Source organism: Haliotis rufescens, unplaced genomic scaffold (assembly GCF_023055435.1).
Source record: "Haliotis rufescens isolate VD_foot unplaced genomic scaffold, xgHalRufe1.0.p SCAF_16, whole genome shotgun sequence".
Lineage (NCBI taxonomy): Eukaryota > Metazoa > Mollusca > Gastropoda > Lepetellida > Haliotidae > Haliotis > Haliotis rufescens.
The window spans coordinates 22,413,706-22,428,222 of record NW_025963846.1 but is presented as its reverse complement, the minus strand read 5'-3'; the positions used below and the strand labels follow the sequence as shown (position 1 = coordinate 22,428,222).

The following is a 14,517-nucleotide window of genomic DNA, read 5'->3' as shown; positions in this document are numbered from 1 at the left end:
AGAATCTTATATGACGGCGGTCTGTAAATAATCGAGTCTGGACCAGATAATCCGATGATTGACATCATGAGCATCGATCCACACAATTGGGATACGATGACATGCATCAACCAAGTCAGCGAGCATGACCGCCCGATCCGGTTAGTCGCCTTTCACGACAAGCATATTAACCCTTTATGGCAAGCATTGGTTGCTGAAGACCTATTCTACCCCGGAATCTTCACGGGTCTTGTTCAATGTACCAAGCTGATGTGACACCATTGATTTCTTGTCAATCTTGGCATGTGGTAGCAATTCAGTAACGAATGAATGTTATCCAACCTGGGTGGATTTATAGAGGGCAAGGAATGGGGGACGCATGTGCGTTTGGGCGATCGGTTTTATTGTCATCTTCTTTGGGGTTTTTATCATCAAATTTCATTTTTCCGGACAAGGTAATATTAAGTTTTAGAAACTTAGACAAATATTACCCAGATATTTAAATGACAACTTTCCATGCAGTGTTACTTGGGGTGACGTTTCTTTTGCGGGTCAGTATACTTACATGTATAAAAAAATTGAATCCAAAAGTTACGATGCATATCCTTATATTATGAAATCACATTTCTTATTATCACAAGGTAGTCATTCACAGGGAAATATGTCGGTAAAACACAAATCAATACTCTGTGAAATACAATTCTTCGTTTCTTCAAAGTTCAGTTCCTTGAAACACAGTTCTTTAATAAGCATGTATTGTCTTTTTGCGTCTGTTTTCCACATGAACCAATCAACAAGAAATCAAGAGAGAAAAGATAAGATCAATAACAGAAAAGATAAGAGCCTTTATTTTAAAAAAATGGAAAGAAAATCTACAAGTACAGTGTCAGCTGGCTGCCACTGCCATGTGCCATACCTCGGATAAAGGCATCAGCAGCGCGACGCTGGTCAAGCTGCTGCTGGAATCGCCTACCCTCGGCAGACTGTTACACGGCCATTGCCTCCCAGCCCTTGGCAATGAATTCATCTAGTTTGGGCCTGTTTGTGGGGATATCAAGGCAGGATGGCCAATGTGCACCATGGCGAGCGGCAAGAGCCTGCTGCAACACAGTATTGCGCTCCCTAAGTGCTGAAATTTTTATCTGTAGATCAGACATGGATGGCCTTTTTGAAGGTGAACATGAAAGAGGAACAGAATCAATTTGTTTCTCACATTGGGGTTCAGTAACAGCCTGTGACGTTTGGACAGACAGGGCAGAGCAAGAGGAAGAGGCTTTCGCTGATCCCCCCTTCTTACCCGCCCTCTTTTCAAAGAGATGTTTCAGATAATCGGGAATGACGGCACTTTTGACATTAAGTTTTGCAACTTTCTTGATCGTTTCGTTTAAAGGCAAAGTAACACTTTGACATTGAGCCAAAATTCTACCAGAGGTAGGAGTAATGGTTATATGTCACATTAATGACTTTAACATAAGTTGCGCTAGCCCAGTTGACAACACCACAACCCATGAGAAGGCCACTTTGTACTAATATCTCCTTACATGGCTCGACAAGAACATCCTTAGTGTTCTGTTCAATACCCGGTAAGGACAGTTTAACATAAGACACTGACTGCGGTGGGACCAAGGTATCATCAGCTACTATTGCAGTTCTATCAGCTGCAAAAGCAGGTAACCAAACTCCCTGTAACTTGATCTTGTGATCTGCAAGATCAGCAACAGCACCTAGAACAGTGAGTATGTCCATGACCAAAATACCATCAACTTCGAACGAGTACTCAATCTCAGCTACAAGACATTCTTCCTGAGTAGGTTCCATGTCCTCACTTATAGTCAGCAGTGCCTTGAATATTCCGTTCACAGGAAACAAAGTTCCATTAACGGTTTCCAATAACAAAGCAATAGGACTCAGTGCGCCAGAACGAGGAGGACGCTTGTAAGATCTAGAAGATATCCAAGACACCTGGTTACCAGTGTCCACTAACGAGGTAAAGTAAGTGTTACCAAGTTTGACATTCATTAACTGGCCTTCATCGCCTATTTTGAAACAAGGTCTAATCATTGCAATAGCTCGCTGTGAATCAGCTGTGAGAAAATATTGTGGTTGCGCCTCTGCCGCGCCTTCCAGCTGTCCACTTGAGTCTATAAGCTTAGGGTTCAGCTGTATTCTCGACAATTCTCTCAGGCGACTTAAAATGTACTTTTCTCCCTGTAGGTTGTGGATATGCAGTGGCTCTCACAGATCGCTGAGTGGTCCGACAGTTTGGTCCGCCTAACACAGACTCGTACATCTCTGCAACACCAACTGCTCCTTGTAGCGTGCAAACACCCTTTTAAGGAATCGGAGACGGAGATCTTTGTCTTTAGTCTCTATTGAGAGCATCTAGCGCCAATCTCTCCTAGAGGCCATCATCCAGATCCGGATAGACTTCCTGGACAAGTCGCCAAATATCATCTCTCAAGTCTGCTATTGATTTCCCAGGCTTGCGGTTCCGGTTTAGTCATTCTTCCTGCTTAACATCAGGTAAACTACTACCGTACCGTCTCCGAAGAGTATCGGCAAGCCATTGGTAATCGTAGCGACTTCGCTCAGGTAAACTTGCATAAACACCTGTGCTGCTCCTTCCAGAGCGCAACCCAGCATCACTGCACACTGCTGGTCAGTTAAGCGTGACTGTCTAGCTACATTCCTGAACTGAGCCTCGAAGGCAGCATATAGACCCGTGAAGATCCCGTGCTTGCCGTAAAAGGCGACTATGCTTGTCGTAGGAGACGACTAACGGGATCGGATGGTCAGGCTCGCTGACTTGGTTGATGCATGTAATCGATCCCAATTCCGTGGATCGATGCTCATGATATTAATCACTGGATTGTCTGGTCCAGACTCGATTATTTACAGACCGCCGTCATATAGCTGGAATAATGCTGAGTGCGACGTTAAACAACAAACAAACAAGTACGCAGAATTGTCAGAATGTTTCTGATTACTTACATGACACATTTATGTAAATACACCTCAATCAACGAAAATCCTCCTCTGTAAATACGGCGTACTGTTGTCAGTGAACACGCCATTTTGTAAAAGTCGGTCATTGGTAGTGATGTCATACGGAAGTAAACATTGTTACACATATTTGGTTATTTCTTTAAGGTGAAAATTATTATTCACAGGAAAATGTACACGTGCGTCAGAAAATATCTCGGCATCCAGCGGGTTAAAACATGTTCTTTGATCTTATATAGTTTGCATTATCATCATCGCCTTGATAATCCACAGACCATTACACGTAGAGTGACATTAGTTTTGAGTAGTAAGCAGTTTGTGTGTTTGTTTGTTTGTTTAACGCCGCACTCATTAATATTCCAGCTATATATGACGGCTAAATAATCGAGTCTGGACCACACTGATTGACATCAGGAGCATCGATCCATGTAATTCGGATACGATGTCATGCATCAGCGAGCCTGACCACCCGATCCCGTTAGTCGTCTCTTACGACAAGCATAGTCGCCCTTTCCGGCAAGCATGGGTTGCTGAAGACCTATTCTACCCCGGATCTTCACGGGACCCATGCAATTGGGATCGATGACATGCTTCAACTAAGTCAGCGAGCCTGACCACCCGATCCCGTTAGTCGCCTTTTATGGCAAGCACGGGTTGCTGAAGACCTATTCAACCCCGGATCTTCTCGAGTAAGCAGTACGTCGGATGACGCCACTCATGACCGTTCTCAAGCTCCTCACAGCGATATCTCGGATTATTTACACAGACCGCCGTCATATGGCTGGAAATTCGCTGAGTGCGGCGTAGAGCAACAAACAAACAAACATTTTCTTTCGCTCGTTTGTTGCGCTTTGAAACAGCGCATTGTAAGATAAATGGTGTCTGGCAGACACTCGTGTATTAATGTCTATTTAACGTGAAATAAACCACGCTTCGTTTTCATTATTCTTTGCGAGTTATCGCGTACTTATCTTACATAAGTATATAGTGTGTGTATTAAATGGAAACAAGTCTTCATATCACCGAGCTCCTGCAACACATAAATAAAAACCTCAGGCTGTGGATGAATGTATTATGTCATTTTATTACTTTGTGAAACACGATACACGTATCAACAATACAAATGTAACTTAAAAGAAGCTTAAAAGATAAATGGCTATTTGGTATGTAATTTGGGAAATTATAGGATTATGTACAGGGGAATGCTAGAAAGTATGTACACTTTAACGTCTGTTATCCTTCAGTGTCATATAACACCATTATCATAGAACTGATTATCTCTTCAGTAACAGTAAGTATTTATGAAGACGCATATTTTGTTGATATGATTTATGTACATACATTGATAAATACGTATAAGCTTTTAGATAAATATTGAGTCAGCAATGTGATAAGACAACCTCAACTGGTCGAATACTGAGATCCATATATCCGTCATGAACTTTCCACGATCTCAAATCACTCCCAAATAACCGGGACAGTTTTCTCTTCCTTCCCACTGATGGCCTGAGACAGGAATGGCGCCTGAATGGTCATCTCGCCTTCTGCATTCAGGACACTCGTCAACATGGACTGGTCCACTTTGTCCGGGAGACGAATGCGCCTTCGCAGTGTCTCAGTCTCGCTGTAACCGTCATACTTGCTCTCGCGCTCGGCTTCCACGATGACGTCACCACTTCTTACAACTACCCGGATGTTGTCTGGTTTGTAGCTGGACAGATCGAACCGAATTTCGAAATCTGGTGATGTTGAGGAGACGGGAACTTTATTCTCGGCTTCGACCTCTGTCTTCGGAACATCTTCCTCTCTATCAGACGTCAGTCGGGCTACATCTTCGTCTTCGGGCATTATACGGACTGTCGTCTGCTCTGGAGCACTGTCACCTGTCGTCTGTTTCTCCACGTGCAGGAAGTCATCAGCGTCATCTGTGAGAGACATCTTCTCGTCATATTTCAACATTAGGCAGGTATCTCCTTTTTCCCCTTTCTCTTCCTCGCTTCTCTCTTCCTCGACATCCGTTAGATCGCCCAAGGACTCTGTTTCCGTCGTGTTGTCGTCTTCCGGGCGAGGTTCATCTCTGTCTAGACCTGTGTTTGTCTGTTCAGCAGGTTCTTCTTTCTCATCAGGACTCCTATGGAGCAAATCTTTCTTCTCCTCGGGAGGAAGACCAAAGATGCTGGAAAAAAGTCCCGTCAGATGTTCCATGCCTACTTGAAAAGCTGCTTGGGCTTCCCTATCTATTCCCATTCCATCGTCATCGTCATCATCATCGCCCGCGTTACTTGTCCTGGTAGGGTCAGTTTTGATATTCTCCTCTTTGTGTTCAACTTTCTTCTCATCCTCTTGCCTCTCCGATTTGTCCTCCACGCTGTCTTTCGCGGAGGCGGGTATCTCAAGGGTGACCTTGCCGTCAACATATCGGCAGATAATTCCCGTTTTGTCAACACCAGGTGGCAGCGGAAGTGTTCTAGTGACCCGGAAGGAGTTCTCGGGGTCATCATGTCGGCCACACACAACTACGGCGCTGTCTGTGACTTTCACTTTTATTTCATCTGCAGAAAAACCGCGGAAATCGAGGCATGCAATCATAGACTTCGGCACCTGTTTCTGGGAAGGACACTCCTCCTTCTGTGTCCCTCGACGTGTGACACCCTGACATGTATCTGTGTCACATGGGCGTCTACCGTGACAGCGTTCCGACCCAGGGTTGTTGTGCGACATCACCATTAGAGGGCGGAGAATGTCGTGGAGAAACCCAATATTACTCAACTGCTGCTGTCGACGGCATGGGTGTCTCCGGTAAAAGCAGGGTCTTGAACAACCGGCACGGTCTCCGAACATGTTCTCGGGTACCACGTGGAACAACATCGTCGTTGATGGTTTCTTCTCGTCAACGCCGTAGGTGAAGTTGTTCAATGTAAATGGCCCAGTTACGTTGTATATACACTTGGAGTTCGCGCTGCTTCGGCGGTCTGTTGTCAGTCGTGTTCAGTGTTGAAGCTGAATGACAGAATGACATCCAGTTAAAACCCTCACCTTATATACAGCTACACAATACACCCACAACCTCGTCGATTCTTCCAGCAAACGCAACGAGTAAGTAAGAGAGGATTCGAGATCTGGAATGATAACGTGTTACTGTTTACGGATGTGACGAAACAGCGCCAGTGCGCATTCGCGAGACTAAAAATATCGCAGTAGGGGGAGCTTATCGCTTCTGGAATGTTCGTGATCTCGCTCGCTGTCAGCAGGGTCCCGCTGTCATACAGGCAAGCTTAGTGTTATTTATGAACACTATGTGTGTGCATTGTATTTTCTCTAGCGTTAGTTTTAGTAAAATGTCGTTTTAGAAAATATATGTGACATTCAAATCAAAGAAATCAACAATATTTGGGGAGTCTCATCCAGGGAAGGATCCAGGTGTGTGTCCACTTCGGCCTTTGTAACTTCAGTGGAAGGGGGTGCGGTTAAAGAATGACAAACAGGATATGTAAACCAATATTAAACATGTTATTTTCGTTAATTAATCGTCGTTAATTCCATCATAGTCTCTGAATTCTACACACATTTAATCAAACATATTTACAATTTTAACATTGTCAATTAATCCAAAAGTTGATCAATGATATTTCATCTTCATTACTCTGTCGTTTTGTATGACTTTAAATCTGGGTATGCCTGGGGTAAAATGAAGTGGAACGCTCGTACAAGGGGGATAACACATCTCAGTGAAAACTTAATCAAGCCTTTGGAGAAGCAGGAGTGTATTGTGGATTTGATGGGAATAATCGAGATTGGTTATAACGGGGGGCACGGGTGGACCAGTCGTCTAAGGCGTCGCGATTCACTGTGCAGAGTTGCGTCCCTTGGGCACGCCAGAAACGTGTGATTGTGGGTTCGAATCCCGGTTCACCCGATTATGTTTCTAGGTTTGTCAGCACCATACCCGTGCTCCTGGGTTTCACCGAAGTGGTAAACGTCTGAGACCTGCATCACATTAAGCTGACGCGCCGTGATATAACTGGAATACTGTCAAAAGCGGCGTTAAACCCAACTCACTCACTCTACTGAGGATACTTTTTTTAATGTTGTGACACGTGTTAAGGACACAACGGAGAGAAAAAGAACGTAGCACACACGTTCAGTCTTCTAAACAATGCATGGGAAACAACCCTAGAATAATGAGTCTACTGTACAATTTATGGGAAACAACCCTAGAATAATGAGTCTGCTGTACAATGTATGGGAAACAACCCTAGAATAATGAGTCTGCTGTACAATGTACGGGAAACAACCCTAGAATAATGAGTCTGCTGTACAATGTATGGGAAACAACCCTAGAGCAATGTGTCTACTGTACAATGTACGGGAAACAACCCTAGAATAATGTGTCTACTGTACAATGTACGGGAAACAACCCTAGAATAATGACTCTACTGTACAATGTACGGGAAACAGCCATAGAATAATGTCTACAGTACAATTCATGGGAAACAACGCTGGAATAATGCGTCTACTGTACAATGAACGGGAAACAGCCCTAGAATAATGAGTCTACTGTACAATCTACTGGAAACAACCCTAGAATAATGAGTCTGCTGTACAATGTATGGGAAACAACCCTAGAATAATGTGTCTACTGTACAATGTACGGGAAACAACCCTAGAATAATGGGTCTGCTGTAGAATGTATGGGAAACAACCCTAGAATAATGTGTCTACTGTACAATATACGGGAAACAACCCTAGAATAATGAGTCTGCTATACAATGTATGGGAAACAACCCTAGAATAATGTGTCTACTGTACAATGTACGGGAAACAACCCTAGAATAATGTGTCTACTGTACAATGTATGGGAAACAACCCTAGAATAATGTGTCTACTGTACAATGTACGGGAACAACCCTAGAATAATGTGTCTACTGTACAATGTACGGGAAACAGCCCTAGAATAATGAGTCTACTCTACAATGTACGGGAAACAACCCTAGAATAATGAGTCTGCTGTACAATGTATGGGAAACAACCCTAGAATAATGTGTCTACTGTACAATGCACGGGAAACAACCCTAGAAGAATGTGTCTACTGTACAATGTACGGAAAACAACCCTAGAATAATGTGTCTACTGTACAATGTACGGGAAACAACCCTAGAATAATGTGTCTACTGTACAATGTACGGGAAAAAAACCTAGAATAATGTGTCTACTGTACAATGTACGGGAAACAACCCTAGAATAATGTGCCTACTGTACAATGTACGGGAAACAACCATAGAATAATGTCTACTGTACAATACATGGGAAACAACCAGAGAATAATGTGTCTACTGTATAATGTATGGGAAACAACACTAGAATAATGTGTCTACTGTACAGTGTACGGGAATCAACGCTCGAATAATGTGTCTACTGTACAATGTACGGGAAACAACCCTAGAATAATGTGTCTACTGTACAATGTACGGGAAACAACCCTAGAATAATGTGTCTACTGTATAATGTATGGGAAACAACACTAGAATAATGTGTCTACTGTACAGTGTACGGGAATCAACGCTGGAATAATGTGTCTACTGTACAATGTACGGGAAACAACCCTAGAATAATGTGTCTACTGTACAATGTACGGGAAACAACCCTGGAATAATGTGTCTACTGTACAATGTACGGGAAACAACCCTAGAATAATGTGCCTACTGTACAATGTACGGGAAACAACCATAGAATAATGTCTACTGTACAATACATGGGAAACAACCAGAGAATAATGTGTCTACTGTACAATACATGGGAAACAACCCTAGAATAATGTGTCTACTGTACAATGTACGGGAAACAACCCTAGAATAATGTGTCTACTGTATAATGTATGGGAAACAACACTAGAATAATGTGTCTACTGTACAGTGTACGGGAATCAACGCTGGAATAATGTGTCTACTGTACAATGTACGGGAAACAACCCTAGAATAATGTGTCTACTGTACAATGTACGGGAAACAACCCTAGAATAATGTGTCTACTGTACAATGTATGGGAAACAACCCTAGAATAATGTGCCTACTGTACAATGTACGGGAAACAACACTAGAATAATGTGTCTACTGTACAGTGTACGGGAATCAACGCTCGAATAATGTGTCTACTGTACAATGTACGGGAAACAACCCTAGAATAATGAGTCTACTCTACAGTGTACGGGAATCAACGCTCGAATAATGTGTCTACTGTACAATGTACGGGAAACAACACTAGAATAATGTGTCTATTGTACAATGTACGGGAAACAACCCTAAAAGAATGTGTCTACTGTACAATGTACGGGAAACAACACTAGAATAATGAGTCTACTCTACAGTGTACGGGAATCAACGCTCGAATAATGTGTCTACTGTACAATGTACGGGAAACAACACTAGAATAATGAGTCTATTGTACAATGTACGGGAAACAACCCTAGAAGAATGTGTCTACTGTACAATGTACGGGAAACAACACTAGAATAATGAGTCTACTCTACAGTGTACGGGAATCAACGCTCGAATAATGTGTCTACTCTACAATGTACGGGAAACAACACTAGAATAATGAGTCTATTGTACAATGTACGGGAAACAACCCTAGAAGAATGTGTCTACTGTACAATGTACGGGAAACAACACTAGAATAATGAGTCTACTCTACAGTGTACGGGAATCAACGCTCGAATAATGTGTCTACTGTACAATGTACGGGAAACAACACTAGAATAATGAGTCTATTGTACAATGTACGGGAAACAACCCTAGAAGAATGTGTCTACTGTACAATGTACGGGAAACAACACTAGAATAATGAGTCTACTCTACAGTGTACGGGAATCAACGCTCGAATAATGTGTCTACTGTACAATGTACGGGAAACAACCCTAGAATAATGTGTCTATTGTACAATGCACGGGAAACAACCCTAGAAGAATGTGTCTACTGTACAGTGTACGGGAAACAACCCTAGAATAATGTGTCTACTGTACAATGTACGGGAAACAACCCTAGAATAATGTGTCTACTGTACAATGTACGGGAAACAACACTAGAATAATGAGTCTACTCTACAGTGTACGGGAATCAACGCTCGAATAATGTGTCTACTGTACAATGTACGGGAAACAACCCTAGAATAATGTGTCTATTGTACAATGTACGGGAAACAACCCTAGAAGAATGTGTCTACTGTACAATGTACGGGAAACAACCCTAGAATAATGTGTCTACTGTACAATGTACGGGAAACAACCCTAGAATAATGTGTCTACTGTACAATGTACGGGAAACAACCCTAGAATAATGTGTCTACTGTACAATGCACGGGAAACAACCCTAGAATAATGTGTCTACTGTACAATGCACGGGAAACAACCCTAGAATAATGTGTCTACTGTACAATGTACGGGAAACAACCCTAGAATAATGTGTCTATTGTACAATGTACGGGAAACAACCCTAGAAGAATGTGTCTACTGTACAATGTACGGGAAACAACGCTAGAATAATGTGTCTACTGTACAATGTACGGGAAACAACGCTAGAATAATGTGTCTACTGTACAATGCACGGGAAACAACCCTAGAAAAATGACTCTACTTTACAATGTACGGGGAACAACGCTAGAATAATGTGTCTACTGTATAATGTATGGGAAACAACCCCAGACTAAGGGCGGTGGAGGGGGGGGGGGGGGGGTGGGTTCTTGGTCATGTAGTTCCACACTGACAGATTGAAGGATGGATGGGTGGAACAACGCACTAAACCTTAAGATCAAGTGATCTTAAAATGTCATCAAATGCGCCAAAATTGCTGATCCCAAAATTTCATAGTTGGATTGTTTTCAATAGATAGGGTCGTCACTGTTTCAACAGTGCTATCGGTACTATGTTAATCAGGCAGTGTGTTGATCTGGACGATTACACCGACACAGGTACCGTCCGGGTTAATGGTGCTTCACTGCACACTGGCCCATGGTACAGCCCTCGTTATGGTCGAGCAGTATGTTTTTTTGTTTGCAGTTCAACGCCGCATTCCGCAATATTCCAGCTATATGACGGCGGTCTATAAGTAATCGAGTCTAGACCAGACAATCCTGTGATTGATGTCATGAGCATCGATTCACGCAATTGGGAAACGATGACATGCATCAACCAAGTCAGCGAGCCTGACCAGCCGATCCCGTTAGTCACCTCTTACGAGAAGCATAGTCACCTTTTACGGCAAGCATGGGTTGCTGAAGACCCATTCTATCCCGGATCTTCACGTGGCTCGAGCAGTATAAATATTATTTACAACATACACAGCGTGTGTATTGCACGATATGAGTCTTCATATCAACCGAGATGCTTCTGCGACATAAAATATTCAAAAGAAAACCTCAGGATGTGGATGTATGCCTCGTCATTTTATTACCTTGTGAAACATGATACACGTTTCAACAAAACCAATGTATGGGGAAATATATGAAACTTGATATCATATGACAATGTTACAAATATAGCCTTTGATCTGTGTACGAACAAAGATCAACAACGAAATGAAAAATAATGCAATATGTGGTAATTTTGGTAATTATTGTGATGAATGTAATTGGATTATGTACAGGGAGGAAGTCAGAGTGTACACTTTAACCCAATACTGACGCGACAGTAGTTTACATTTTAAATATATAAGTTTAAAACTAAAACAAAACAATGTAAACAATTCTTGGCATCTGACAGAGAAATGTTTTTATCAAACCATAAATTCCATAACACGATAAATATGTACTGTCGCTATAATCCTTTTAGCGACAGTACATATCAAGACGCACATTTTTACTAAATAACATATATGTGAGACAGAAATGTGACCACCTAAACACATCGAATACTGAGTCCTATATATCCGTCATGATCTGTCCACAGTCTCAAGTCACTCCCAAATAACCGGGACAGTTTTCTCTTCCTTCCCACTGATGGCCTGAGACAGGAATGGCGCCTGAATGGTCATCTCGCCTTCTGCATTCAGGACACTCGTCAACATGGACTGGTCCACTTTGTCCGGGAGACGAATGCGCCTTCGCAGTGTCTCAGTCTCGCTGTAACCGTCACACGTGCTCTCGCGTTCGGCCTCCACGATGACGTCACCACTTCTTACAACTACCCGGATGTTGTCTGGTTTGTAGCTGGACAGATCGAACCGAATTTGGAAATATTGTGATGTTGAGGAGGCAGGAGCTCTCTCATCGGCTTCGGCCTGAGTCTTGTCAACATCTTCCTCTCCATCAGACATCAATCGTGCTGCTACTTCTTCTTCGCCCATTTTACTGACTGTCGTCTGCTCTGGAGCACTGTCACCTGTCGTCTGCTTCTGTACGTGCACTAGGTCATCAACGTCATCTGCGAGAGACAACTTCTCATCATGTTTCAACATTAGGCAGGTATATTCCTCTTGCCCTTTCTCTTCCTCTGCTTCCATATGCTTGTCAAAGGACTCGGCTTCCGTTGTGTTGGCCTCTTCCGGACGAGGCTCAACTCTGCCTTGATCTGTCGTCATCTGTTCAGCAGGTTCTTCATCCTTGTCAGGATTCCCACTTTCTATTTCCATTCCACCGTCGTCATCATTAACACTGCCCGTGTCACTTGTCCTGGTAGGGTCAGTTTGGTTATTCTCCTCTTTGTGTTCAACTTTCTTCTCATCCTCTTGCCTCTCCGATTTGTCCTCCACGCTGTCTTTCGCGGAGGCGGGTATCTCAAGGGTGACCTTGCCGTCAACATATCGGCAGATAATTCCCGTTTTGTCAACACCAGGTGGCAGCGGAAGTGTTCTAGTGACCCGGAAGGAGTTCTCGGGGTCATCATGTCGGCCACACACAACTACGGCGCTGTCTGTGACTTTCACTTTTATTTCATCTGCAGAAAAACCGCGGAAATCGAGGCATGCAATCATAGACTTCGGCACCTGTTTCTGGGAAGGACACTCCTCCTTCTGTGTCCCTCGACGTGTGACACCCTGACATGTCTCTGTGTCACATGGGCGTCTACCGTGACAGCGTTCCGACCCAGGGTTGTTGTGCGACATCACCATTAGAGGGCGGAGAATGTCGTGGAGAAACCCAATATTACTCAACTGCTGCTGTCGACGGCATGGGTGTCTCCGGTAATAGCAGGGTCTTGAAAAACCGACACGGTCTCCGAACATGTTCTCGGGTACCACGTGGAACAACATCGTCGTTGATGGTTTCTTCTCGTCAACGCTGTAGGTGAAGTAGTTCAATGTAAATGGCCCAGTTACGTTGTATATACACTTGGAGTTCGCGCTGCTTCGGTGGTCTGTTGTTAGTCGTGTTCAGTGTTGAAGCTGAATGACAGAATGACATCCAGTTAAAACCCTCACCTTATATACAGCTACACAACAGACCCACAACCTCGTCGATTCTTCCAGCAAACGCAACGAGTAAGTAAGAGAGGATTCGAGATCTGGAATGACAGCGTGTTACTGTTTACGGATGTGACGAAACAACGCCAGTGCGCATTCGCGAAACTAAAAATATCGCAGTAGGCGGAGCTTCTCGCTTCTGGAATGTTCGTGATCTCGCTCGCTGTAGGCAGGCTCTCTCAGCATATGGGGCACTCTCTCTCAGTCATATGGGCCAGCTTAGTGTTATTCATATAGACAAGACGTTCGTATTGTAGCTTCTCTAGCGTCAATATCAGTAAAATATCGTTTTAGGAAAGATATAAGTGACATTTAAATCAGAGAAATCAACAATATTCAGGGAATCGCACCAGGGACGGATCAATGATCTGGAGAATAAAAATCGTCTTACGTTTAAAAATTGTGTGGTAGCCATCCCAGAGCGCCTCGACTCCTTAAAATAATGTTTTATGGTGTGCATTTCACCATTTCTGTGACATCACCTATTCAATATATGTATAATACCACACATGTATTCAATAGTTCTTTTTTTTATATGAAGCAAGTTGTAGCCTTTATATTCTTGTCTAACGGGGATATATCCATTTATTTTCTGTCGGAATACTCATATCGAACGGAACATCGATATGAGAATCGTCGTTCATTCCATCACAGGGTCTGAATTCTACACACTTTTAATCAAACGTATTTACAATTTAATCACGATTTGCTAAGTTGTTTATTTAATGTGAAAATATCCAACAGAAAGGAGGTAAGGTGAGGTGAAATGGGGTTTAACGTCGCGTCCAAGATTATTGCACTTATATAGCGACGTGCATGCACGTGTGTGTGTGGCTGCTTGTACTAGTCCGGACTGATGCCGATTTATAGTGCTAGCACACTGAGATACCATGCCGCAGTTTAACATCAATACCTCACTCAGATAGTATACTGACTCCGAGCCGACCAGTCCTTGTTTTAGCCCCTTAATGCCGAGCGCCAGACAGGGTAACAACAAGTACCATCTTTTAACGTCTTTTGGTATGACGCAGCCGGGGATCGAACCCCGGAGCTTCCACTCTACCTAAGAGAAAGGAAAATCGGG

At 43.2% G+C, this 14,517-nt stretch overlaps 2 protein-coding genes across 2 annotated transcripts; both read right to left on the bottom strand.

Annotated features, from left to right (window-relative positions):
• Nucleotides 1–4,040: 4,040 nt before the first annotated feature.
• On the bottom strand, nucleotides 4,041–6,134 carry LOC124118147. The gene has a single exon (XM_046480251.2). The coding sequence runs from the start codon at nucleotides 5,848–5,850 to the stop codon at nucleotides 4,441–4,443; it is 1,410 nt and encodes a 469-aa protein (XP_046336207.2). The 5' UTR covers nucleotides 5,851–6,134; the 3' UTR covers nucleotides 4,041–4,440.
• A 5,263-nt stretch (nucleotides 6,135–11,397) lies between these two features.
• On the bottom strand, nucleotides 11,398–13,490 carry LOC124118142. The gene has a single exon (XM_046480238.2). The coding sequence runs from the start codon at nucleotides 13,221–13,223 to the stop codon at nucleotides 11,928–11,930; it is 1,296 nt and encodes a 431-aa protein (XP_046336194.2). The 5' UTR covers nucleotides 13,224–13,490; the 3' UTR covers nucleotides 11,398–11,927.
• Between the last annotated feature and the right edge of the window lie 1,027 nt (nucleotides 13,491–14,517).

Coding starts and splice junctions, on each gene's coding strand:
- LOC124118147 (XM_046480251.2), bottom strand. CDS start 5,850: ATGTTGTTCCACGTGGTACCCGAGAACATGTTCGGAGACCGTGCCGGT.
- LOC124118142 (XM_046480238.2), bottom strand. CDS start 13,223: ATGTTGTTCCACGTGGTACCCGAGAACATGTTCGGAGACCGTGTCGGT.